This window comes from Rana temporaria, chromosome 2 (assembly GCF_905171775.1).
Source record: "Rana temporaria chromosome 2, aRanTem1.1, whole genome shotgun sequence".
Classification (NCBI taxonomy): Eukaryota; Metazoa; Chordata; class Amphibia; order Anura; family Ranidae; genus Rana; species Rana temporaria.
This window is the reverse complement of record NC_053490.1, coordinates 272,841,093-272,868,429: the sequence shown is the minus strand read 5'-3', so window position 1 is coordinate 272,868,429 and position 27,337 is coordinate 272,841,093. Positions and strand designations below refer to the sequence as shown.

General features: G+C 41.7%; 1 protein-coding gene across 2 annotated transcripts; it reads right to left on the bottom strand.

The window, feature by feature from the left end:
• Positions 1–27,026, bottom strand: YARS1 (tyrosyl-tRNA synthetase 1). 2 transcript variants are annotated; one of them, XM_040337021.1, is made up of 14 exons: positions 26,880–27,026; positions 24,630–24,731; positions 21,091–21,237; positions 20,145–20,320; positions 19,304–19,433; positions 18,942–19,022; positions 11,765–11,857; positions 8,330–8,465; positions 8,151–8,236; positions 6,035–6,170; positions 5,413–5,510; positions 2,708–2,901; positions 411–552; positions 1–324 (listed from the first exon to the last, which is right to left on the bottom strand). In XM_040337021.1, exons 2-14 carry the CDS (start codon positions 24,684–24,686, stop codon positions 214–216), a joined length of 1,587 nt encoding a protein of 528 aa, XP_040192955.1. In that variant the 5' UTR covers positions 24,687–24,731; positions 26,880–27,026; the 3' UTR covers positions 1–213. The 2 variants fall into 2 exon arrangements, with proteins under 2 accessions (XP_040192955.1, XP_040192954.1); XM_040337020.1 differs by having other exon boundaries at positions 26,876–27,025.
• Between the last annotated feature and the right edge of the window lie 311 nt (positions 27,027–27,337).

Sequence of the window (27,337 nt, the reverse complement as noted above, 5' to 3'; positions counted from 1 at the left end):
TATTTGATAAAGTTTTTATTATGACAATATACATTCTTCTGATGACAAGGTATTGGGAATGGTGATTGCAGATGCTGTCCCAGTCACATGCACCTACTGATATAAATAAGACATTTAACTGTTATCTATCTATATAGGGGTGTGAGCCCCCTGGCACTGAATTAGTTAAAAGATAATATCTATTGTGTACAAGAGAGAAAATGTTCCATGCAATCAGCTAATGCTGCCCCCTCGTAGTGTTTTACAGGTTACCGGCCCTTGTTTAGTTAGGAAATTCTTTTCTTTCCACTGAGCATGCAAATTCTCAGAGATCCTAAATTCGGCCTGGAAAAAGAAAAGATGAGAAAATAATGTGAGAGAGAAACAGATAAAAGGGATGGGGCATGGCAATAAAGAGAATAAATGAATACCTGCAACTTTTCAAACACTTTCTTCTTCGGCTTAAGCTCTGCTTCTGGACTTCCATTTTCATATCCCTCAACATAGACTCGCTCACCAGGAACACATTCTGCAGGTGGGTCCAGAGGTTCTACCCGTCTATTGTCCCCATCGCTGAGACAGATACAACCATTGTAAACATTAGCTGTCTTATATTAACAGTGATAGTTCTTACAATTACAACATGGGGGGGGGGGGGGGGGGTATACAAAAATGAGCATCACAAACTGTCTTTAACCACTTCCGGACCGCCGCATGTACATTTACGTCGGCAGAATGGCACGGACAGGCACATTGGCGTACCTGTACGTCCCTGCCTAGACGTGGGTCCGATCGGTTGTCCCCCCCCCCCCCCGTACATGCAGCGGTTCCCGTGGCTTCAGGAGCGATCCGGGACGAGGGCACGGCTATTCGTTTGTAGCCGCCTCCTCGCGATCGCTCCCCGGAGCTGAAGAACGGGGAGAGCCGTATGTAAACACGGCTTCCCCGTGCTTCACTGTGGCGGCTGCATCGATCGAGTGATCACTTTTATAGGGAGACTCGATCGATGACGTCAGACCTACAGCCACACCCCCCCTACAGTTGTAAACACACTAGGTGAATGCTAACTCCTACAGCGCCCCCTGTGGTTAACTCCCAAACTGCAACTGTCATTTTTCACAATAAACAATGCAATTTAAATGCATTTTTTGCTGTGAAAATGACAATGGTCCCAAAAATGTGTCAAAATTGTCCGAAGTGTCCGCCATAATGTCGCAGTCACGAAAAAAAAAAAAAAAAAAAAAAAAAAATCGCTGATCGCCGCCATTAGTAGTAAAAAAAAAAAAAAATATATATAAAACTATCCCCTATTTTGTAAACGCTATACATTTTGCGCAAACCATTCGATAAACGCTTATTGCGTTTTTTTTTACCAAAAATAGGTAGAAGAATACGTATCGACCTAAACTGAGGAAAAAAAAAATTGTATATATGTTTTGGGGGATATTTATTATAACAAAAAGTAAAAAATATTGAATTTTTTTCAAAATTGTCGCTCTATTTTTGTTTATAACGCAAAAAATAAAAACCGCAGAGGTATACCACCAAAAGAAAGCTCTATTTGTGGGGGGAAAAAAGGACACCAATTTTGTTTGGGAGCCAAGTCTCACGACCGCGCAATTGTCTGTTAAAGCGACGCAGTGCCAAATCACAAAAAGTGCTCTGGTCTTTGACCAGCAATATGGTCCGGGGGTTAAGTGGTTAAGAGGTCATATTAAATGTATGTACTACTATTTTCTGAAACAAAGTGGTGGGAAAATCTGCTACAGGGACAAAAAAAATAATAAAAATCAGACAGGGTTTTTGTGTACTCCTACTCTAAAGCCGCGTACACACGATCGGTTCGTCTGATGAAAACGGTCCATCAGACCGTTTTCATCAGACGAACCGATCGTGTGTGGGACCCATCGGTTTGTTATCCATCGGTGAAAAAAAATAGGAACTTGTTTTAAAATTATCTGATGGTTAGAAAAAAACGATAGAAAAAAAACAATCTTCTGTGGGCACGTCCATCGGTTAAAAACCCACGCATGCTCAGAATCAAATGAACACATGCTTGGAAGCATTGAACTTCATTTTTCTCAGCACGTTGTTGTGTTTTACGTCACCGCGTTCTGACACGATCGGTTTTTTAACTGATGGTGTGTAGGCAAGACTGATGAAAGGCAGCTTCATCGGATATCTGATGAAAAAATCCATCAGACTGTTTTCATCGGATGAAACGATCGTGTGTACAGGGCATAAGTAAAAGCATTTACAAATACTGCAGCTGCTGACTTTTAAAACAAGGACACTTACCTGTCCAGGGCGCCTGCGATGTCCTTACCTAAAGCCGACCTGTCCCTTGGCTCTGGGTGTAGGTGCTGGCATCTACAGTAATGGAATCAGGAAGTGAAGCCTTGTGACTTCACAGCCTGGTTCCCTACTGTGAATGCCCAAGTCGTGCTGCGCGTTCTGGAGTGATCCCTGCTGTCTTCTGGGACCTGTGTCTCCTAAAAGACAGCGAGGGGGACGGAGGAGGGGCTGGACATGGCGTAGATCGTCACGGATGCTGCGGCAAACTTTCACCAGAAGTGGGAGAAAATACCTGGATTAGAAAGGTATCTGCTCCCCCCCGAAATGTGCCAAATGTGACACTGAATCCGGACAGCGGAAGTTCCATTTTTGGGTGGAATGCCGCTTTAATAAAATGATAAAGAAGACAATTTTTTATATTAGCCTTACTTACATTGATGCACAAAGCAGCATGCCTTGAGATTCTACTCCTCGCATCTTCTGAGGCTTTAAGTTGCATAGTAGAATAACAGAACGTCCCTGCATTTCTTCAGAGGGCACATATTTCACCAATCCACTAACCACAGTACGTGGATTTTCCTCACCCACATCTACTGACTCAACATACAATGTGTCTGCGTCTGGATGCTGCCAGAGAAAAACAGCTTGCAGTTAAATATTTAAAAAAAGTCTAACAGAATAAATGCACAAAACTTGCACTACAAGTACTCTTCTATAATTTTGTAAAAAAAAATATCCTAAACCTACATAAGGATTTCAGATTCTATTTTATACTTTAAAAGGTTGTACATTCTGCTACATTTTGCAGAATGTACAACTACTAATAAAACCTAGAATATCGCATGTCTTTGGTCTGCAGAATTGATTATTGCCCACATATTGGTTATTCTTTGGACTGGCATGTCAATCAGGTATAATAATCTGATGTAGAAGTAACATTTTAAAGGCCAAGTTCATTTTTTTCAAAAAATATTAAATGCAAATATTAAATGTTTTTGTGGGAAAAAAAAAAAAAAAAGCCTTTGTTTTTTCCACAAGAGCCTGTCAAGCTCCTGCAGACACTGCCCACAGCTTTATTGCCTGTACCTCTCTACAGGCTTTCAGTTAGAAAGTAGTAGGTAGTGTTGGTGAACTATGAGGTGCTTTTCAGCAGCCTAGCAGGTTGAGGACTTATAAGCCAGGGGTGTCCAAACTTTTTTCAAAGAGGGCCAGATTTGATGAAGTGAACATGCGTGAGGGCCAACCATTTTGCCTGACATTCTTTGAACCATTAAAATTGTGTTTGTTCGATCACTAATACACTGCCCAACAAGAATTCTCTTGCCTTTGTTGCGCTTGTTCCCGACACACAGACGAATGTTCTGCTCTTTAGGGGTACCGTTAATTCTTAATGGTACCCCCACACATTGGAAAACGTGGGGTGCTTTTGGTGCGGTGCAGTGCAATAAAAAAAAAAAAACTTCTTTCCCTGCATTTTTGTGGGTAGGGAAGCCCATTGAAATGAATGGGCTGCCCTACATGCAGCACACAGTCACACAGATGTGAACCAAGGGCTTGTTCCCATGTCAGGTTGGAGGGACAGTAAAACCACATAGTTGAGCGTTTTTTTACCACCCCCAACTTCTTCCCCATTAGCTGCAGAGGCAGCAGCTGGGGGTGTACACATGCTGTGGCTGCAGCTGGAGGTATACCCAGGCTGAATGGTGCTGTACTGCAACTACCCCGCAACTGTGTGCACTGCTGCGGTATAGGCTTTACTGCCTGTCAAATGCCTCTGAAAAGCGATCTGTGCATTGATTGCTTTTCAGAGGAGCAGCAGTCCTGGCTATAAAGCCCTTTTAAAAAAAAAAAAGTATAGTTTGGCAGGGGCTCGGGAGATCGGGCTCATCTGACAGCCTTCATCTCCCCTGATACCGCGGCACACCTGAGAACCAGGCGGGCCATTCGAAACCGGCTCGCGGGCCGTGATTGGCCCACGGTCGGGACTTTGGACATGCCTGTTATAAGCCATCTGACACGGTGGGAGAAGAGATTTGTAGTTCGTTCATTCCCAGATTCCTGTAAAAAAATGATCGATGTGGCTGTGCGGGTGGAGCTATGAACAACTGCTATTTTTGAAATGTGGCAGTGGGTGCGGAGAGAAAAAACCCTGTCTGCTGGCATGCATGAATTTTGGAATCTGGTGCTGCAGGTGCAGGTGCTAGGGCATGTTCCACCCTAAATAAGAGTGCAACATGGTCCAAAAAGTGAACTTGGCCTTTAAGGTTACAGGATAAATGGCTAAACCTTTTGAAGTGCATATATATCTTAATATGCTTTCTTGTCCAAGATTATTACAACAAAATATTGCTGTTGGTCCTGTACCATATCCTTAAAGTGTTTGTAAACCCACTTTTTTCACTTTTGCCTACAGGTAAGCCTATAATAAGGCTTACCTGTAGGTATAAAGAATATCTCCTAAACCTGAACGGTTTAGGAGATATTCCCCTTGCAAAGCGCCGCTAATTGCAGCGGCGCATGCGCAGGGGGGGTCCTTCGGCTGAATGGGCCGGCCCCGCCGACCCATGTCGGAAAGGAAATCTCCCGCGCACATGCGCGGGAGTGACGTCATCGCCGCTCCAGTCAATCACAGCGCTGGAGCGGCGATACCCGGAAGACACGCTCGACTCGGCGTGGACCAGGTAAGTTCCCTACCTCGTTCCGAGGTAAGTATTTCCATAATGAGCTAATATGCGGTGCATACTAGCTCATTATGGCTTTTTCCTTGCAGGTGTAAAAAAAATAAAAAATGTTATGCGGGTTTACAACCGCTTTAAATAACACAGAAGTGGAAGCAAAACAATTGCACTTTACTGGTACAGAGAGGGCGCACACAAAGTTACATACATTTTTTTTTACAAAAGTTTATCACAAATTGAAAAAATAAATTAAAAAAACACACGTATAGAAACAAATTCCCACATCTGGGTACACTCAGGTTCAACCCGGTTAGTTGTGCCGGATAAGAACTACTCAATACAATAAGCCTGTTTGTGTTAACTTGCTACAAAAGTCACAGCATATTATATAATGTATTGCTTTTCTATTACTTTTGCCAACTATGAAAAAAATATATTATATACTCCAAAATTGACTTACCGTGCTTACACTCAGGATTTTACCAACTCGTAAATCAAGAAGAGATGGAATAAGATCCTCTGGCTCAGCACTCTTGTTGGCGGTTTTAGTGACAGACTCTGAAAATTAAAAGCAAGTTATAAACAAAGCTATAAGTTATAGTTTTAAAAACGATTAAAATGCAAAAGGCACTCTTCTAGCAGCCAAGAACATTTGTATTTTAAGTTATGTTTATATAGACCACTTTTAATCTTCACTAATGTGCGATTATTTGCATGCATGCTACGAGGGCTCAAGCCAATCTGTATTAGAAGCCACTTTTGGCATACTTTGGAAACAAGGCGAGGGTAGAAACTACTACAGAGAATACTGACAAGTCATGCCTGCATTCGGACACATACACAGCATAGACTACTCTCTGGAAGTTGCTTTCACACCCAGGATATGCACAAGGCTATATGATCACAGTTAATCTGAATAGAGTGCAAGCGCTATTGATTCTAGGAAGGCTGAAGAACAAAATCCTAGATTTAGAAACATCATAGGTGTCAGGTCTTAGAAGGTTTATTGTTGAGGCTGTTATCTTTTATCATGTGGTCATTTTTTTCACAGAAAAATACAACAGGGTCGAGACAACACTTACTTTGTTTTGTGGGGTCAGGATAGGCATCGTTGCTAAGTTTCTTCATTTCAGGGCTGTTGAATTTCTCTCTAATGGGAGCCAACAATTTATTCAAAGCTTTCTCCACAGATGCCTTAAGATCTCCAGGATGCACTTCCTGGAAGAAGTACATTCATTTAATATAATGCGATTCAAGCATTTTAGACTTTGGTGTTGGTAAAGGTTTCCCAGTCCTCTACAACCATTGTACAGTAAAATTTGAACCTAAACCACAGTTAAAATTTCTAACCATGCCAATGCAAACCTGGTAATGGGTTTAAGTCAGCGTAATGCAGGTAACCTGAATGATATAAAATTAACTTGAAGGAACAAGTTAATTTTTACAACCCAAACGTTAGTTCACCTGCTTGCCAGCCTTACAGTCTGATATTGGAACTTTAAGGTTTTAATAAACATTAATCATTTGATGATCCTGCCATAGGAAAGAATAGGAAGGCACATCTGACCATCATTTCACGTCTAAGGCCTCATGTACATTGCAGCCGTTAAATGCATTTGTGCATTTTTTTTCAGTAGCCCCTGAACTTTCCTCAATGTTGTCTTATGGGTACATGTACACTGAGGCGTTCATAGAAGTTTAAGGCCCCATGCACACGAGAAGCAAATGCAAACACATGTAAACTCAAGTTTTCAAAGGCAAAAACCGGCGTTTAAAACACCCGTTTTTGCCACGAATTTTGCGGCGTTTTGCCGCGTATAGTGGCGTTTGAAGGCGTTTGCGGCTATCAGCGTGCATAACAAAGACATTGTAGACCCTCCCAAAGCTTTGAAACGCAAAAATGTTTGCGTCTGAACCCAAAATTTTGCGTCTGAAAAAACGAGCCTAAACCCAACTGCTTTAAAAGGCAAAAAAAGGTGAATGTGTGAATGGACACATAGGATAACATTAAATGTGTTCAGGGGCAGTTGAAAAAAATGCCCAAATGCCTCTGAACTCGAGTTTACCAGCGTCTCGTGTGCATGGGGCCTAAAAGCAGTTGGTTAGAAGCATTTTTTTAAAGCAAAAATTTGCGTCCAGGACAGTACTTCAGGGGCATTTGAAACGCCAAATGCTTGCAACAGTGTGTAAACGCGGTAACTCGCGTTTATAGGCGTTTTTAATGGGAGGCATTTCTGACCATTATCAATGGTAAAAAAACAGACTTTCCAGAACGAGAGAGTGACTAATTTTTTCCTGCATTGGGAGGGTCTGCTAATCTGTAAAAACGTATCTGTCAAAAACACTTCTAAAAACACAAACGCGCATAAACGTGGCATGTATACACAGACGTTTTTAAACCTCAGTTACTAGCTGTCGCATTCCAGCATCCAGAAAAGGTTTTCAAACGTCATGTGTACATGAAGCCTAAAGCCGGCCATACAAGGTGCGAATCGTGGTCGGTTATGCAGGAACCAGACGAGATTTGAACCATATATGGGCAGGCTAAATGTACCCAAATTGATCAATCAACTTGGGTACAACCAGCCTCTCAGATTTTACAAAATGCAATTATTGCTAGCAGCCGTTATAGCCCATAGCAATAATCACTGTGTTCTCAAAGTGAGGACAGCTTCCTCCGGGATAGCCCAATGGCTCAGTGGGAGAAATTCCCCCATCAACTCTGACCGTTTTTCTTTCCTGTAACCTGTGGTTGCAGCAGTGTTAATTTTGGCGTCAAATTTAAATTTAGTTTTAGTCATAATCTTTTGACTAAAATGCTGTTTTAGTTGCATTTTAGTAATCTGCAATAGTTTTAGTGGTATTTAGTCGACTAAAATCGCCAGTACATTTTAGTTAACTAAATATGAATAGGTTTAGTTTATTTAGGCATTTCTCTACAATTTCCAAACTCATTATGTAATCATGGAGTAAAAAAAAAAAAAAAATAATAATAATCAAATAGGTTATATTGTTTATGGTATTAATACTGATGTAAATGCACCCATTCTGACACTGGGATAATGTTTAAAGAAACTGACAAGTGCACACCAGGTTTCCAGATGTAAAGCATAAAGCAAGATAAAGAATAAAAAATTAAAAAATAAAAATCTACCAGAAGATGCTATTCAAATGCAAGACAGCTCATTGATTTCTAACCTGCGCAGCAAAGTCTTTTTCCAAAGTCTCATAGTCTATGTATGTTTTGTTCCCGCCATACTTCTCATCCCGAAGAACGACAAACTCTGAAAACCAGAAGAAAGCAAGGTGAGAAAAACAAAAACAACAACAACAGGTAAACTAAGGAATTCTTGCAAATTTCTAACATGTGCTCTCACCTGACTTCAGAGGAAAGAGGACATGTCTGACAAAGCTTAATACTCCATTACTCTCTATATTTCCTGGTTCACAGAAAGCTTTTTTTAGCTTCTTTTTCACATCTGATGGGGAGTCCAGAAGGTCTATTTTTGATTCCTGAATCATTATAAAAGCAATTTCGGATGATTATGCACAGTGAGCATAGTATTAAACATAGAAAAAGTGGATTATAAACATTATAGAAATACCAATAAGCTATGCCACATGAAAGCTACAAACTAAAAGATCAGCTTTTATAAAACACTAGATCATAATGATCACAAATGAATATGTAAAGCTAGATCTTATTGCACATTAAAGGGTTTGTAAAGGTATTTTTTTTTTCCTAAATAGCTTCCTTTACCTTAGCGCAGTCCTCCTTCACTTACCTCATTCTTCAATTTTGCTTTTAAATGTCCTTATTTCTTCTGAGAAATCCTCACTTCCTGTTCTTCTGTCTGTAACTCCACACAGTAATGCGAGTCTTTCTCCCTGGCGTGGAGTGTCGTGCTCGACCTCTACCCTGGACTACAGGAGAGTCAGGACGCTCTCTATGTTGCAGCCAGAGAAAGGAGCTGTGTGTTAGTGGGCGTCCTGACTCTCCTGTAGTCCAAGGGAGGGGGCGAGCACGACACTCCACACCAGGGAGAAAGCCTCGCATTACTGTGTGGGGTTACAGACAGAAGAACAGGAAGTGAGGATTTCTCAGAGAAATGAGGACATTTAAAAGCAAAATGGAAGGATGAGGCAAGTGAAGGAGGACTGCACTAAGGTAAAGGAAGCTATTTAGGAAAAAAAATAATTGTACCTTTACAACCCCTTCAAGTAAACACAAAAAAGGTATTTGTGAAGATTGTCCCACATTCTTATATTGGGAATATAAAAATAGATAAGGAATGGGAGAAAACCCTGGAAAATTACTAAAGCTGGCCATAGATGGCTCAAATTTAGTCTCATTCCTTCTGAATGTACAACCCAAATTATTTCAGACATTACTTAAAACAACGACATATTTGCTTATTACAGGGAGCCATTTTATGAATGGCACACATCTAAAATGCTAACATAAAATTACTAAATACAAGAACAACCAAGAAACACTAGTTAAAAATAGTAAAGGGGTTGTAAACCCCTCAGCCTTTTTCACCTTAATGCATTCCATGCATTAAAGAAGTTGTAAGCCCTTTACAACCACTTTAACCTACAGGTAAGCCTAGATAAAGGCTTACCTGTAGGTGCTTGAAATATCCCCCAGACCTGCACGGTCTAGGAGATATTTGCAAATCGCCGTACAGTGATTTCTTCTGCGCATGCACCAGATTTAGAAAAGGGTGCGATGTGCCGTTTCTATCTCGGGTCATGCCGTTAAAAGTGGCTCCCGCATGCATATCCGGGAGTGACGTCACGCGACTCCGGCCAGTCACAGAGCCGGAGTTCGTGACCCCGGAAGGAAGAGGGGGGGGGGGATGGCCGAGGAATACGGGAACATTGCGGGCTAACGAGGAATACGGGAACATTGCGGGCTTCTTCTGCAAGTAAGTGTCAGATAATGGGCTACTATGCAATGCATAGTAGTCCATTATGCTTTACCTTTGCAGGGAAACAGAGGAAGTAACACCCATCAGGGTTTACCTCCTCCTTGAGGTGAAAAGTGCAAAAACGTTTTAACAGCATCACAGATGTATATGTCACAACTAAACTAACTGAACCACAGCTTTATCAATATTGAGGTTAGTCAGTGATGGTTGAATGAGTCTAGATTAGCGCAGGTTCAGTGTTCTACAACATAATATATCATTTTGTAAATTATATGTCTTATTGTGCAAATACTCAAAATGAGACAAAACTGTGTACAAAAACCCCAATAAATAAAAGTACAATTTTTTTTTCTCTACATATGAGTATTTGCAAAACAAGACATAAAATGATTTACAAAATTTAGGTGAAAAACCTTCTTTAGTGCAGCAGCCGCCCCAGCACCACCTTATACTTACCCGAACCCCGTAATTCCCACAACGGGAAGGAGCACACTAGCTCCAACTGGTGTCTTGTGTCCCGATTGGATAGATTGATAGCAGCACAGCCATTGGCTCCTGCTGCTGTCAATCAAATCCAATGACGTGGGTGCCGGGGGGGCGGAGCCGAGTCAACAGACACAGCAGCAGGACATGGGAGTGCTTCTTGCTTACCTCCTGTGTGGAGAAATTAGTCACATGCATTGTTTGGGTGTGATTTTGGCCCATTCTTCCACACAGGCCGTGTGTCTCTTCTATGATATCTAGTTCTTTCCATAGACTTTCTATTGGATTTAAGTAAGGCGATTAGCTGGGCCATTCTAGCAGCTTTATTTGCTTTCTTTAAATTGAGTTTCTTTTGTGTTTGGGATCATTGTCTTGCTGAAATGTCCACCCTCATTTCATCCTTATCCTGGTAGATGGCAACAGATTTTTATCAAGAATGACTTGGTACATTTTTCTAATCATCCTTCCTTCAAATGATATGAAGTTTGCCAGTACCATATGCTGAAAAGCAGCCCCACGCTATGATATCCCACCTCCAAACTTTACTGTTGGTATGGTGTTTTTGGGGTGATGTGCAGTGCCATTTGACCTCCAAACATGGTGTGTATTAGGACATCAAAAGAATTACATTTTGGTCTCATCTGACCAAACTATATTCTCCCAGTATTTCAGAGGTGTGTCTAAATGTTCTACAGCAAACTTTAAACAAGCTTCAACATGCTTTTTCTTAAGCAATCGAGTGTTGTATGGTGAGCGCACATACATTCCATGGCGCTTGAGTGCATTACTTAAGGTTTTCTTTGAAACAATTATACCTGCTAATTCCAAGTCTTTCTGAAGCTCTCCACAACTTGTGAGAAGCATCTGGTCGTGGCCGGTTTATGGTGAAATTATGTTCTTTCCACTTCTAGATTATGGCCCCAACAGTGCTCACCGGAACATTCAGAAATTTAGGAATCCTTCTGTAACCAGTGGCATTGTTTTGCAACAATAAGGTTGTGAAGGTCTTGAGAGAACACTGCGCTTTTACCAATCATGAGATGTTTCTTGTGTGACACCTTGGTAACGAGACACCTTTTTATAGGCCATCAGTTGAGATTAAACTAGCAAATATTAATTTGCACTGACAAGGGGCAGGATTGCTTTCCAATTACCGATCGATTTCAACTGGCGTTTTGGTTTCTTTGCATGTATGGATTGCATGGGTTGTTATGGACATGTGGTGAAAATGTCATGTCGTCAATAGTACCTTTAGAAATATATTTACCTAATAAAATGGTGACGTGTTCAATACTTATTTTACCCGCTGTATCTGACAATTACCATATCCACTGCCAACACGATCATGAAAAATTATATACTTTTTAATTTCCCTGCATCCCATATTTACATTACCTCCTCAGAAGAACTCATCTTGCTTCCTGTGAGTCCTGGAACCATAGGGTTCATAAGATGAATACGCTTAGTGTAACCAAGAGCAGGCAGGCACTGCATAGAAAAGAGAAGGAAAGAATAGCGATCAGATCAGCAAAACCACTTTTGAACCTGACAAGTCATATGAAATGTTCTGGACTAATGTTTAGGTCATCTATCACATTTGAATAGTAAAATGTATGTATATGAAAAACTTTTGTTTAGTTATATATAGGGTAGGTAAGGACTGAAACCTCTGCCGGTATATTTTATGCTGTATCTAGTTGGGGAGTTGTCTTTCACTTACCATTTGGGAAACAAAGGAAAGCTCTACAAAAAGTAACAAATTCCCCTTTTTGCCAGAGATCACAAAAACAAGAGTGCCTATTCATAGATTTCCCCTCTACTCCGCATCTGGGGACAACTGAAAATGTTGCATTCTCCCTCACTTTAAGTCCCAGCGACAATGGTCAACAGGACCATTTAAAAATAACAGGAGGAAGAAGAAAGAAGAAAAAATAAGAAAACAAACACACACACACACACACACACATTATAAAAAGGTCTACAATTTCCAACTCGTTATTGCAAAGCCCTGTAGTGATGTAGGGGGTCGAAGAAGGGGACAAGCTGAGTGAGGGACACAGGCATTAGATATTCCCAGAAAGGTGAATGATAAAAAGAGACTCCAGCACTGAAATGGAGAGGAGATTGTTTTTTTTTTTATTACAGAATAGTGCTAGTGCCAATGGGAGCCTGCAGAAACGGCTGAGGCTGGGTGCCTATTAAAACAGCACCTGGGACACCAATGGCAATATAGCATTCTGGAAATTAGCCACTATGAAGAGAAAACATATTCTGCAATGTTCATACAGAAATAAACTACACATCGGAACAAGGTTAAAAAAAATTAACACATATTGAATATAATTAATGTCAACTTGAACTCTCACGTTTATCTAAAAAAAAAAAAAAAAAAAAAAAAATTTTAATTTCCCTTAACCACTTCCCGACCGCCGCATGTACATATACGTCGGCAGAATGGCACGTACAGGCACATGGGCGTACCTGTACGTCCCTGCCTAGACGTGGGTCGGGGGTCCGATCGGGACCCCCCCCCCCGCTACACGCGGCGGTCGGGTTCCCTCGGGGAGCGATCCGGGACGACGGCGCGGCTATTTGTTTATAGCCGCTCCAACGCGATCGCTCCCCGGAGCTGAAGAACGGGGAGAGCCGTATGTAAACACGGCTTCCCCGTGCTTCACTATGGCGCTGCATCGATCGAGTGATCCCCTTTATAGGGGAGACTCGATCGATGACGTCATTCCTACAGCCACACCCCCCTACAGTTGTAAACACACACAGTGTACACTAAATCCTACAGCGCCACCTGTGGTAAACTCCCAAACTGCAACTGTCATTTTCAAAATAAAGAATGCAATTTAAATGCATTTTTTGCTGTGAAAATGACAATGGTCCCAAAAATGTGTCAAAATTGTCCGAAGTGTCCGCCATAATGTCGCAGTCACGAAAAAAAAAAAAAAAAAAAAAAAAAAAAAAAAAAAAAAAAATCGCTGATCGCCGCCATTAGTAGTAAAAAAATAATAATTAATAAAAATGCAATAAAACTATCCCCTATTTTGTAAACGCTATAAATTTTGCGCAAACCAATTGATAAACGCTTATTGCGATTTTTTTTACCAAAAATAGGTACAAGAATACGTATCGGCCTAAACTGAGGAAAAAAAAATTGTTATATATGTTTTTGGGGGATATTTATTATAGCAAAAAATATTGCATTTTTTTCAAAATTGTCGCTCTATTTTTGTTTATAGCGCAAAAAATAAAAACCGCCGAGGTGATCAAATACCACCAAAAGAAAGCTCTATTTGTGGGGAAAAAAGGACGCCAATTTTGTTTGGGAGCCACGTCGCACGACCGCGCAATTGTCTGTTAAAGCGACGCAGTCCCGAACTGTAAAAACCCCTTGGGTCTTTAGCCAGCATATTGGTCCGGGGCTTAAGTGGTTAAAAAAGGAAAATGCCACAGAACTGCAACAAGAAATTTCTAAAAGAAAGCATGCAGAGAAACACTAGGTGAACCGATACCCACACATTTCAAGTGTTCAAGGTTGCACAAATAAAACAGCCAAAATCTTTCTAAAATACTGGCTCTGCAGCCATAAAATAATTGATGGACCAAAGACCTAGCTTACAGCGGAGGTTCACCCCCAAAAAAATGTTTTAACATTACATTCAGCCGAGTTGTCCTAATGACAATCGCCTTTTTTTTTATTTTATCCCCGTAAATACCGTATTTTCACCGCCGCTTCCGGGTGTGTCTTCTGCGGGACTGGGCGTTCCTAATTGATTGACAGGCTTCCGACCGTCGCATACTGCGCATCACGAGTTGCCGAAAGAAGCCGAACGTCGGTGCGCAGGCGCCGTATAGAGCCGACTCGCAGTCTGGCTCCTTTCGGCAACTCGTGATGTGCTGTATGCGATGGTCGGAAGCCTTTCAATCAATTAGGAACGCCCAGTCCCGCAGAAGACATACCCGGAAGCGGCGGTGAAAATACGGTATGTACTGGGATAAAATAAAATAAAAAAAAACAGCCGAAAGTCATTAGGACAACTCGGCTGAATGTAATGTTAAATTTTTTTGGGTTGAACCCCCGCTTTAAATATAGCAGTGATTTACACATCATCTACCAAGCAAAAGTAAATTGGGCTATAAAATACAACAAACACTAAATTATATATTAAATGTGTTTTATAAAAAAAAATATATATATATACGGAGATCTTCCTCCCAAAAACTGCAATATTCTATTTCATAATATCTCAGCAGTAATCCTTTACCCCACAAAAATCTTTCTGGTAAAAAGTGCAATTGAGCCAAGTTCTAGAATTGAAATCCTATGTAATTGAAGGAGATTACTGGGAAGTAAGGACATTAGGGTCATTCAGGCACATAAATCTACATAACAGTGCACAGATTATAGGGAGGATAATGCATATAGAGTTCCTGGTATTGGAGAGCTGGGAGGAGAAGCATTAATCCTTGAAATATGTAAAGCTTATGCCGCGTACACACGGTCGTTTTTTGGCATGAAAAAAAAAATGTCATTTTTCAGCATGTCCAAAAAACGACGTTTTTCCAACTTCATCATTAAAAACGATGTTGCCCACACACCATCATTTTTGAAAAATGATAAACAAAGCGCGGTGACGTACAACACGTATGACGGCACTCTGAAGGGGAAGTTCTATTCTCCTTTGGGCAGCTTTTAGCTGATTCTGTGTTAGTAAAAGACGATTTGCACTTTGTCTGTTACAGCGTGATGAATGTGCTTACTCCATTATGAATGGTAGTTTTACCATAACTCGCTTCTGGGCATGCGTGGGTTTAAAACGTCGTTTTAGCCCACACTCAATCATTTTTTTACAACCCGAAAAACGACATTTTAAAAAACGACATTAAAAAATGCAGCATGTTCAAAAGGGCTGTGGAGTCGAAGTCGAAGTCGGGGGAAATTTTGGGTACCTGGAGTCGGAGTCGGCAAACAATGCACTGACTCCGACTCCTACTAAATTTAGATTGGAATAAAAAAAAAAAAAAAAGCAAGTTTAAATGTCCCAATTCACAAAAAGTTATAATTAATGACTTCTCTACTGTAATGCCGCGTACACACCATCACTTTATGTGATGAAAAAAAAATGACGTTTTTAAAAACGTCACTTTAATTGACCGTGTGTGGGGGAAAACGTCGTTTTATGTCTTCTAAAAAACGACCAAAAAAAATTGAAGCATGCTTCAATTTTATGTGTCGTTTTTCAAAACGTCAACTTTTACTTCACAGAAATTGACCGTGTGTGGCAAAAACGTCGTTTAAAACGACGTTTTTTCACCCGCGCATGCCCAGAAGCTACTTATGAAGCGAGTTTCAATGGAAAAACGTGGTGAACGTAACCTCGCTTTGCAAGAACATTGTGAGAAAAACGATGGTGTGTAGGCAACTTCGTCTTTGAAAATTGAAGTTTCAAAAACGTCATTTTTTACTTCACAGAAAATGTCGTTTTTTTTTCATCACATAAAGTGATGGTGTGTATGCGGCATAAGAATAAAGACCAATGCATGCAGTGCCTCACGTAACCGCAAAACGAACACGTTAAGTGACCGTGAAGAAGCATGCTTTTCATGTGCTTCACTATATGGCACGCAACGCACAATTAGGAGCTGCAATACTTATACTTTCCATAGTGTTGTGTTCTGCTTTTACAGGGAACGCATGTTAGAGAACCAGTAAGTGTCCAAATAAAAAAATTCCAACAGGAGTTTTATAAAGCACTAAAAGAAGTTGAAAAGTATGATCGCTCATCAAAACTTACTGTTGAAGAAGCCATCCTTGTTTATCCAGAGATCGTTAGTGATGTGGCCAGAATAGTTACTGCAATGCCACCCACCCAAGTCAGTGTCCAAAGATTATTTTCAGCCCTAAAAATAATAAAGTCTGACTTAAGAGCCTCTATGAAAGAGGATCTGGCAGAGGCAATTCTCTTCCTTAGAACTCTACATTGAATTGATTTGCATTTGCTAAGCCTATAACTACATTTCAAGATTAATATAAACCATTTCTAGGTTTTACAGATTTTGTTTTTGGTTCATTATAGATAAGCTTTGTTTTTGTTCTAAAACAACCAAATAAGGTGGTTTGTATTTTTGAACTGGTAAAGATCCTGTTCCTGATGTTTATGCCTGCTGCTACTATCCAGCCACTTGATTGTTTTCATTGTGTTTGTCTTTTGCTTAAACTGTGCAATACAGTAGACTGTTGGCTTCCCAGCCAGTAGTCCTGTGGTAGGTTGCGTTTCTTTCCCTCAAGGAATGTATAAAATACATTTGCATATTAATACAGAGGAGTCGGAGTCGGGGAGTCGGAGTCGGAAGTACATAAAACTGAGGAGTCGGAACATTTATCTATCGACTCCACAGCCCTGCCACACACAATGATTTTAAATGACGTTTTTAAAAATGTCATTTTTTTTCATGCTGAAAAACGACCGTGTGAATTAGGGTGAAGAACGATATTTATATATTGCAAGTTTATAAAGGACATTTTCTATCACTGCAAGTGTTTATTTGGAGATACATCCAATAGGTCACATTTACACACATTGTTCCATTATTAAATGGGTGATAAAACAACCTCTAAAGTTGCCTATGTGGACCATAGCTGTATATGGATCAGTGGGTAGATGGGATAAAAAAGCCAAGTTAACCTTTGTGTGTGTGTGGGGTAAACAAAACGATGGACACATTTTTGCAGGAAAAAAAATAAATAAAATAGGATTTTTTGTACTCCATGGACAGACACAGCCCCTAAATCTTGACAAGTGGGTTATGTTCCTTTTCACAGGATAGGACTAGGCAAAACCATGTTAGATAATTAAATACATGTTACTTTAAACAGAGTTGAACAGCCCCGCCAGGGGGCGGTCCCTCCGGACATAGCCCTCCTCCCTGCAGTATGCAGCCTCGTTCGTAACAAGCAGTACAAACCCAAAAAGGAGGGGTGGGTGCTGTGTCCATTCATGGACGACAAAGAAAAGGATTTTACGGCGAGTACAAACATTTTTATTTTCTATTATCTTCCATAGACGGACCCAGCTCCATAAATCTTGACAAGTGAGACGTCCCCAAGCAGTGTCAAAAACGAGGGGTGGGAACAGTATCAGTAAAACCAATTTAACTTCACCCCAAACAAGCAGAGTTCCTCAACGGAGGAGTTGCAACTTTAAACAGCCGCCTGCAAAACCTTGTGGCTGAAAGAAGCATCAGAAGATGTACTCGCAGCAACCATATAAAACTTGGAAAAAGTGTGAACGGAAGACCAAGTCGCCGCCTGACACACCTGTGAGACAGACGCTTGATGTCTGAAAGCCCAGGAAGCACCAATTGCCCTGGTCGAATGTACCGTGACCGGAAAGGGGGGCACCTGCCCCTTAAGAGCATAGGCCTGTATGACGGCATGCCTTATCCACCGAGAAATGGTGGCTGATGAGACCGCCAGGCCATTTTGTGGACCAGACAGACACAAAAAGTGCGTCAGTTCTCCGAAACAGAGCCGCAGCGGACAGGTACACCCACAAAGCGCATACTACGCCCAAAGTATGGAGCGCAACCTCCTTACGATGCGCCAGCCGAGGACACAAGGATGGAAAAACAATGTCCTCATTCAGGTGAAAATCCGAAACCACCTTTGGAAGAAGGGAAGGTCACGGACGAACCACCACCTTAGCCTTATGGATGATCAAGTATGGTGACTTGCAAGACCCTGGACACGAGTACGCCACCCCATCTCTTCACACAAAGATGTAGGCCTTCCAGGTGCGATGGTAGATCCTCCTGGAAGAAGACTTCTGTGCCCTCTTCTGACCGATTTGGAAAGACCTCTGTCCCTTAGTACCTGGCTTTCAATAGCAATGCCGTTAAAGCCAGCGACTGTAAAGCAGGATGGAGTATGGGACCTTGAGACAGAAGGTCCTCCCGCATTGGCAGCCGCCTGGGCACACCTGCCACCAGGAGCACGAGATCCGCGTACCAAGGACATCAGGGCCAATCTGGAGTGATGAGAATCATCGGGATCCCCTCTGCCTCCACTCTGCAGAGCAGCCGAGGAAGCAATTTCAATGGGGGAAAAACATAAATTAACCGATACTGACCCCACGGGGCTAAACGCGTCTGCTCAAGGATCTCTGGACCTGGCCACGAACCTCGACACCTTGCGGTTGAGACGAGAGGCCAGGAGAAAAAGCAGAATTTTTGCTTGTATATGATTGGATGATAGACGTCAACAGAGCCTCACCTCATACACTAAGCTCTGGGGATAATTCCCATGCAGCAAGCAACTGAATGGTCAATTTGCCTTTAGTAAATCAAAACCATTTCTCAAAGTATTGCAACGCTACTGTATAATAATTAACAGTAGAAACCCCCCTTGTCCAGAAATCTAAAACTATCCATCAGTTGTCTGACCATTCAGTTACAACGTTAGGATTTCCTACCTTTTCTGACTGACACTGAATCACTCCAGTTGCAATTAAAGGCCTGCGGGGGGTTTACCATCCTTATATTTTCCAAGGGTAAATAAGCTCACCTTTTCAGCAAATGTGAAAATTTTCCTTTGATCTACTCCCCCAAACTGTGCATCAACTTTCAGATATTCTTCATCCAAGGCCTGCAGAGATGGAGAAGTTAAAAAAAAAAAAAAAATACAATTTTATTAAAGAAAAAAAAAAAAAATATATATATATATATATATATATATATATATATATATATATATATATATATATATATATATATATATATATATATATATATATATATATATATATATATATTACACACACACACACACACACACATACATACATACATACACACACCTACTACTAACAGAAGAACTTTTGGCATACATTCTAGTGTCTCTAGCCATCTAACTTTGGCTGAACCCACCTGCAATCCAGGATACAGAAGACCACTAAGCAGTGGATGTTCCACTTGTTTCACAACTTCTGCTCCAGCTTTTTTAGCATCATGCTGCGTGACTACTGAGGAGAGTCTGTACACATCCAGTGTGTATTCCCTGCAAGAAAAAACAGAGCCCAAGTAAACAAATATGTAGTATGCCTTTTAATACCATGTAGCATTTTATACTTTCTTGATACAGTAAATCTTTAGCAATTGGAACATTTAGACTTTTTAGGCAGCTGGAACTGAAGCTCAAATATATTCATGCACGCACTACCAAAAGCTATCTATAGAAATGCATGCCAGTTGTGCACTTTAAAATGCTGTATAGGCTGTATAGAGGACACACTCTGTATTTGAAACATCAGCTGAACAGGAAATTGTCCTATTAATAAAAGTCAGCAGCTGCAGTATGTGTAGCTGCTGGCTTTTGATTTTTGCAGGGGTAGGCGGACCTCCTCTTTAAGTGTTACACCTGCGATAGTGATTTTTTTAATTGCACAAATGATTTGTTGATTAATGGAGAGGTGGAGTTTTCCATTATACATGTTCTAATTTAACGTACTGTGATCAAGGCTTCCTGTTTTTTTACTGTCATGTAATTAATAAAGGAATCGCAAGGATTTTTGGAGTTGCCAGCTCTATCATGAGTTTATCAGGTGTGCAAATTAAGAATGCTTTCAGAAATAGAAAAAGTGTCAATAGTTTATTTTTTATCAATTAATACATTTGGTAAAAAAAAAAAAAGAAAAAAAAAACACAACTAAGATGATCTAGAATATCCTGAAAGAATAGTTCACATCAATCTGGTTAGTAGCAAACATACTTGCTGAGCTGGTACTCTGTCCCTCTGACAAAGCGTAGTTTTTCCAATGGTACTCCAATACTCTGTAGCATGGCTTTGATAACCTGCTCATAATAACGAGTTCGCAGTTCCAGGAGGTCCCATGGAGCCTTCATGTTATCGAGATATGCATGGAGGTCAGCAAATAGAATTGTCACCTAAGAATCATACAAATCAAGTGAGTAAGAACATGTACACTGTAAATCACAGGATTCTGTAAAACTTATATAAAACAGAGTTTAAAAGATAATTTTTTTTGGTAACAAAGGGGGGGGGGGAAGTGCTCAATTTATACACAAATGCCAAAACGCACAATGGGGAGTGCCTATTAACTATACACCAAGTGTCAACAACATTTTAGGACAAATTAATTAAGGGCTCGTTTACATGCATAAAAACTGAAGGAAAGAACGCACAGATTTCACTTGCAGACACAAGGTTATATCAGTTTTCATGTGCGTTTCAGTGAGATTTTACGCACGTTGACATCAGTTTTCATGCGAGTCAGTTATGTGCCCTGTTCACAGCAATGTTGATGTCATGTCAGTCTTTTTCCTGTGCAGAAAACTGAATACATCTTGAAGATTCTTGTGCAGAAAAAAAAAATCTACACATGATACCAGTGTTGTGGTATGAACAGGGCATATATAGAACAATTGTTTTTTTTTTTAGCTCTTGCAGAATGTGTGCAGAAAAACGGACATCTCTGCACCATGGTGTGAATGAGGCCTTAAGGTTAAGAGAGTTTGCTTCCAGTAAACTAACTGCTATATATTGGCAATGTGGAAGCTATAAATGAGCACACTGACAACATTAAAAGAAGCACGTCTATATTGGTATGTGTTCAAAAGGTTGAAAGCTGATTTTTTTTTTTGCCAGCCAGCATTATACAATCATGTGACATTTTTTATAGAAAATTACCACTCACCTCACAGCCAGCCTTTAAAAAGTCAGCAATTTTTGACATAGGTACAAAATAAGCTACATGTGGTTTTCCGGTGGTAGCTGTGCCCCAGTACACCCGCACCTCTCTTTCCTTCAGGATCTCCTTTAGTTTGTCCTCTCCTAGGACTTCCTGTAAGAAAAACATCTTTAACCTCTAGAAAGTTACATATTACAATATATGGCAGACGATTTGTCACACTACAACAACAATCTTCCCATAAGATCATATGTGTATTTAATGTAATGTAGGCATGCCATTTACCTGTGTGGAGGAGCTGGGCCAGCACAGTGAGTAAATAGACATTCCAAGAAGGAGAGTACTATGACATGCAGGGAGGGGACTGATGGGGAACACACACACAGGCAAATTTTGTAGCAAGTTCCAAGACACATGTTTTTTTTTTTGTTTTGTTTGCAAACACAAAAAACAATGCAAATGAGCATTTAGCCACTTAAGACCCGGACCATTATGCAGGTTAAGGACCATGCCCCTTTTTGCGATTCGGCACTGCGTCGCTCTGACAATTGCGCGGTCGTGTGAAGTAGTTCCCCAAAAAAATTGGCGTCCTTTTTTCCCCCCACAAATAGAGCTTTCTTTTGGTGGTATTTGATCACCTCTGCGGTTTTTATTTTTTGCGCTATAAACAAAAATAGAGCAACAATTTTGAAAAAAAAAGCAATATTTTTTACATTTTGCTATAATAAATATCCCCAAAAAATATATAAAAAAAAATGTTCTCTTCAGTTTAGGCTGATACGTATTCTTCTACCTATTTTTGAAAAAATAAATAAAATAAAAAAATCGCAATAAGCGTTTATCGATTGGTTTGTGCAAAATGTATAGCGTTTACAAAATAGGGGATAGTTTTATGGCATTTTTATTAATATTTTTTTTTTTTTTTACTACTAATGGCGGCGATCAGCGATTTTTTTCGTGACTGCGACATTATGACGGACACATCGGACAATTTTGACACATTTTTGGGACCATTGTCATTTTCACAGCAAAAAGTGCTATAAAAATGCACTAATTACTGTGAAAATGTCAATTGCAGTTTAGGAGTTAACCACTAGGGGGCGCTGAAGGGGTTATGTGTGACCTCATTTGTGTTTCTAACTGTAGGGGGGCGGGGCTGGACGTGTGACGTCAGTGATCGTCTTTCCCTATATCAGGGAACAGACGATCACTGACATTGCCACAATGAAGAACAGCTCTTAAGCTCTGGTTACCGATCGCGGGACACCGGCGGCGATAGGGTCCGCGGGCACGGTCACGGAGCTTCGGACCGGGTCACTAATGCCCCGCTGGTGGCACGCTCGCGACCCCACGGCTGGGCCTTAAAGAGACACGTACAGGTACGTGCTTGTGCCCAGCCGTGCCATTCTGCCGACGCATATGGGCGTGAAGGGGTCCTTAAGTGGTTAAAGTGGATTGTAAAGTATAGTTTTAGGAAACAAATTAACAAACATGTTATACTTACCTCCTATGGGAAGTGGTTTTACACAGGGCAGCCTGGATCCTCCTCTTTTCAGGTCCCTCTTTGGTGCTCCTGCCCCCCCTCCTGTCGAGTGCTGCTTGCTTGCTCGCTCGGGGGGGGCATCTGAGCCGCCCCTCTCCTGATTGACAGCCATGGGAGCCAATGGTGCAGTTGCTGCATCTCAGCCAATCAGGAGGGAGAGTCCCAGACAGTAGAGGAAATTGTGGACATCTCTGGACAGACATGGGGCTCAGGTAAGTATTAGGGGGTACTGGGGAGGCTGCTACACACAGAATGCTTTTTATCTTCATGCATAGAATGCATGAAGATAAAAAAAAAAAAAATGAAAAAAAAAAATGCTGAAAATGTGTACCTGTCACTCAATTGTTCTTCAATATTTTAAGTGACGAAGATCACGGCTTCAAAGTACTGAAGATAATAGGTCACTGTGACAGCCCAGAAAATGTCATTTTTGAATGAGATCAGCAACGGCTCTCACAAACTAAGGTTTATGCAAATCTTAAGTCAAAAGTTTTCTTTTGGTGGAAGAGTTAAGCACACCACACACTTTGCAATCTGTACAGTCTTTTTTTAGATCTGCCAAAAACATAGTACAAACCTGCCCGACTGGATAGTTAAGCTAGATCCTTTATTACACATAATTGGTAAACAAAAAGTGTAAAAAAGATTGTACGCTTATTGTAAGGTGTATAGTGAGCCATTTAAACCCTATGAGCTTTTTAATTGTAGTCTGTTCTCCAGCTGGACATCAACCCCATGATCATTGTCCCCAAGGAACAAGTCAAATATAAAAATGTACTTCTAAGTAAACACTCATGCCTCGTACACACGACCGGTTTTCCCGGCAGGAAAACTGCCAGGAGAGCTTTTGGCCAGGAATCCCGGCCGTGTGTATGCTCCCTAGCAGTTTTCCCGACAGAAGAACTGAGGGGGAAAAAAAAAAAAGAACATTTTTTTTTTTCCCTGTCGGGATTCCCGGCAGACTTTTTCCCCATCAGGAAAACCGGTCGTGTGTATGCTTTTCCGAGGGGAAAAAAAACATGCATGCTCAGAATCAAGTATGAGATGGGCACGCTTGTTCTGGTAAAACTGGCGTTCGTAATGGAGATAGCACATTCGTCACGCTGTAACATACTGAAAAGCGCGAATCGTCTCTCACCAAACTTTTACCAACACAAGGATCAGCAAAAGCAGCCCAAAGTGTGGTGCCGTTTAAATGGAACTTCCCCTTTATAGTCCCGTCGTACGTAGTGTACATCACCACGCTTTGGACGGGCGGTATTTGGCCTGAACGTGTGTATGCAAGGCAGGCTTGAGAGGAATCCCGCCGGAAAAAACTTCGGGTTTTTTCCTGCCGAGAAAAACGGTTGTGTGTATTAGGCATGATACCTGCAGAAATACCTACAATAGAGTACAACACATAAAACAATAAAAAGGTATACAAAATGAAAAGTTGTACTTCAGTTTTTTTTTTTTATAAACTGAACTGCCTTTTGGATTATTTTATCTCTGAGGCCTCGTACACACGACAGAGTTTCTCGGCAGAATTCACCGAGAAACTCGGTCAAAACCCGGATTCTGCCGAGAAACTCTGTCGTCTGTACAGTTTTGGCTCGATGGAGCCGCCGAGGAACTCGACGAGAAAATAGAGAACATGTTCTCTATTTTCTCGTTGTTCTATGGGAGAAGGCGGCCCGCCGAGCTCCTCGGCGGCTTCATCCCAAAACTCGACGAGGAACTCGACGTGCCAAGCACGTCGAGTTCCTCTGTCGTGTGTACGGGGCCTGAGACTTCAACGCAATGATCTCTGCCATTTGTATTCCCTCATCTACCCATGTGAGGCAGAGATTTCAAAGAGGACTCATTTATTGATTTTTTTCATTTATACTAAAGAAAATAAGAGGAGAGGAGGAGGACTATAAAGTCAAAGTTCAAAGAGAAAAGTAGTTAATTTAGCCTGCCACTAGCTTCTAAAAATTGGCATATTCATTTTGGTTGATATGACCTTTTAAAATCCACATACCTGCAGGTTGCGTGTAATGAGCTGTGCCTTCCCTTCAGGGGTCAGACAGTCACCCATGTTATCAGATTAGAAGAAGGGAGTTTACAATCCGGAATACAGGCACTGTAAGGCAAAGTTAGAACATATTAGCATTAAAAATAATGTATAATTTGTTACATAAAGAGAACACACCTGCCTTAAAATTATATTGCATATTTTATCATGCCTTATACAATATAAATGTATTATATTATATACACACACAGTATCTCACAAAAGTGAGTACACCCCTCAAATTGATGGAAATATTTTATTATATCTTTTCATGTGAAAACACTGAACAAATGTAAAGTAGTTTAAGCCTATAACTTTGAGACTCTGAACGCTCCTTTAAGCCCCACATCCAATCACTGTCGGAATCTTGCTGCCTCAACATCTCCAAAATACGCCCCTTTCTAATCAATGACACAACAAAGCTAAGCTTAAAGGGTTTGTAAAGAAAAAAAAATGATTTAAAAAAAAAAATAACAAAACATGTTATACTAACCTCCACTGTGCAGCTCGTTTTGCACAGTGAGGCCCCGATCCGCGTCTTCTAGGGTCCCTCGACGGCTGTCTCTCCCCCCCCCCCCCCCCCCGCAAGAACTCCACACATTCATGCGAGAGAGCTCACATGGTGTGGAGTCCTTGCGGGCGTGCTCCTGTGATACAGCCGACGGCCATAGCCGCCGACTGTATCACTCGGCCCCGCCCCCCAGTGCACTGCTTCATTGGTTGTGATTGACAGCAGCATGCCCCAATAGCTGCGCTGCTTCAATCGACCAATGAATGAGCCGGGAACAATGAATGAGCCGGGAAGCCGGCCAAGATGCCAGCGCGTTCACAGCGTGGAACTTTCGAGGGGTCAGGTAAGTAAAAGTTTTTAGAATGCATTAAGGTGAAAAAAACTTTTACCTTTACAACCCCTTTAATTCACTCCCTGGTCATCTCTCGCCTCGACTACTGCAACTCCCTCCTCATTGGCTTACCTCTACATAGTCTATCCCCCCTTCTATCCATCATGAATGCTGCTGCCAGACTCATCCACCTTACCAATTATATCTGTCAATCCCTCCACTGGCTTCCGATCACCCAACAAATTTAAATTGAAAGTACTAAGAACTACTTACAAAGCCATCCACAACTCTGCCCCCAGCTACATCACTGACCTAGTTTTAAAATACCAACCTAATCATTCTCTTCGTTCTTTTCAAGATCTACTGCTCTCTAGCTCCCTCGTCCTATGCTCGCCTCCAGGACTTTTCCAGAGCCTCTCCAATCCTATGGAATGCATTACCCCTATCTGTCCATCTATCTCCTTCTCTATTAAGGATGAGCTCCGGCGTGTTCGCATAGAACACGTGCAGAGCCCGCCAGGAAGTCGGCACCCGCGCTGCGCTAATCACAGCCAGGCAGACATTGTCCGATGCTCGGCTGCAGAAATCGGGAAATGTCTGCCTGGCTGTGATAAGCGCAGCGCGGGTGCCGACTTCCTGGCAGGCTCGGCACGTGTTCTTTGCGAACACGCCGGAGCTCATCCTTATTCTCTATTAGCTTTAATTTAGACGATCCCTGAAAACCCTTCTCTTCAGAGAAGCCTATCCTACCCACACTTAACAACTTTCGTTTTATTTTCTCCATCTGGTCATCCCCCACGGTTATTACCTTTTGTTCCACTTGACCCTCCCTTCTAGACTATAAGCTCCAACGAGCAGGACCCTCTGATCCCTCCTGCATTGATTTTTATTTTAACTGTACTGTCTGGCCCTGTGTTGTAAAGCGCTATGCAAACTGTTGGCGCTATATAAATCCTGTACAATAATAATATTATTATAACACACACCTATGGTCATCACCACTGGTGGTAAATATACATTGTGGTATCTGCTGGTCCTCAGCACTGCAGTTCAGGACTTTCTTCTGGGACTGATCAGGGCATCTATTTCCAGCTGTAGTCCCAGGTACCATGCTCAGCCTCCCACCAGCAGCACCCAATACCCAGGCAATGTGGCCTGTGTCACAGCTGTCACCACATCCCATCCACAATACCTCAGACAAGCAGCATGGAGAGCAGGAGGCCCTATCACAGAATAGAAGAACCTTCTGGTACTTGCATAGGACTTGGCAGCCCCACACCTCCCTCCATCACTACAGACTGTTGGCCACTACATAAAACACAAGTCACATCTGATCAGATAGAAGGGAGAGTCGCCCTTTCATTCTATTACCGGCCTCAGATCGTCTCCTCTCCGGTGTGGCTCACGCGTGTCCAGCTGATCACCCAGTTCCTAGTTGTGGCGGATTGCATCAGGCGTTCACATCGATGCATTCGGCGTTCACATCGATGCATTCGGCAGTCAGCTAAGCCAGCCTGCTCGCGCTCCTTGGCCTGAGTAGGTGCGCGTGCACATGAAAAGTTCCTCAGGAGAGAGTGCAGAGCAGGTAACGGTGGGACGTTGGTGCAGAGTGAGGGAAGCCGGGATGTCGTTGTAGTAGAAGTCTCGGATAGAGGCGGCGGTGTCATCCTCGGAGTGTACTGTTCCGTCTCTCCATCTGTCTTGTGTATTGGAGCTCAGTGCTCACTCTATATACTTGTTGTGGCGTCTCCGTCCTGACTCCTGCGGGTACTTCGCAGGTAAATGTCCGTGGTCCGTCCGTCCGTCCCAGGACTCTGGCCTACCTCATGCACC

What these genes read in the sequence shown, in the direction of transcription:
- YARS1 (XM_040337021.1), bottom strand. Translation starts at nt 24,686, where the DNA reads ATGGGTGACTGTCTGACCCCTGAAGGGAAGGCACAGCTCATTACACGC. An exon ending in TTCTGTATCCTGGATTGCAG is followed by an intron (nt 19,023 to 19,303) that starts GTGGGTTCAGCC and finishes CCATCTCTGCAG; the next exon opens with GCCTTGGATGAAGAATATCT. An exon ending in AAAAAGACTTTGCTGCGCAG is followed by an intron (nt 6,171 to 8,150) that starts GTTAGAAATCAA and finishes TACTTCTTCCAG; the next exon opens with GAAGTGCATCCTGGAGATCT.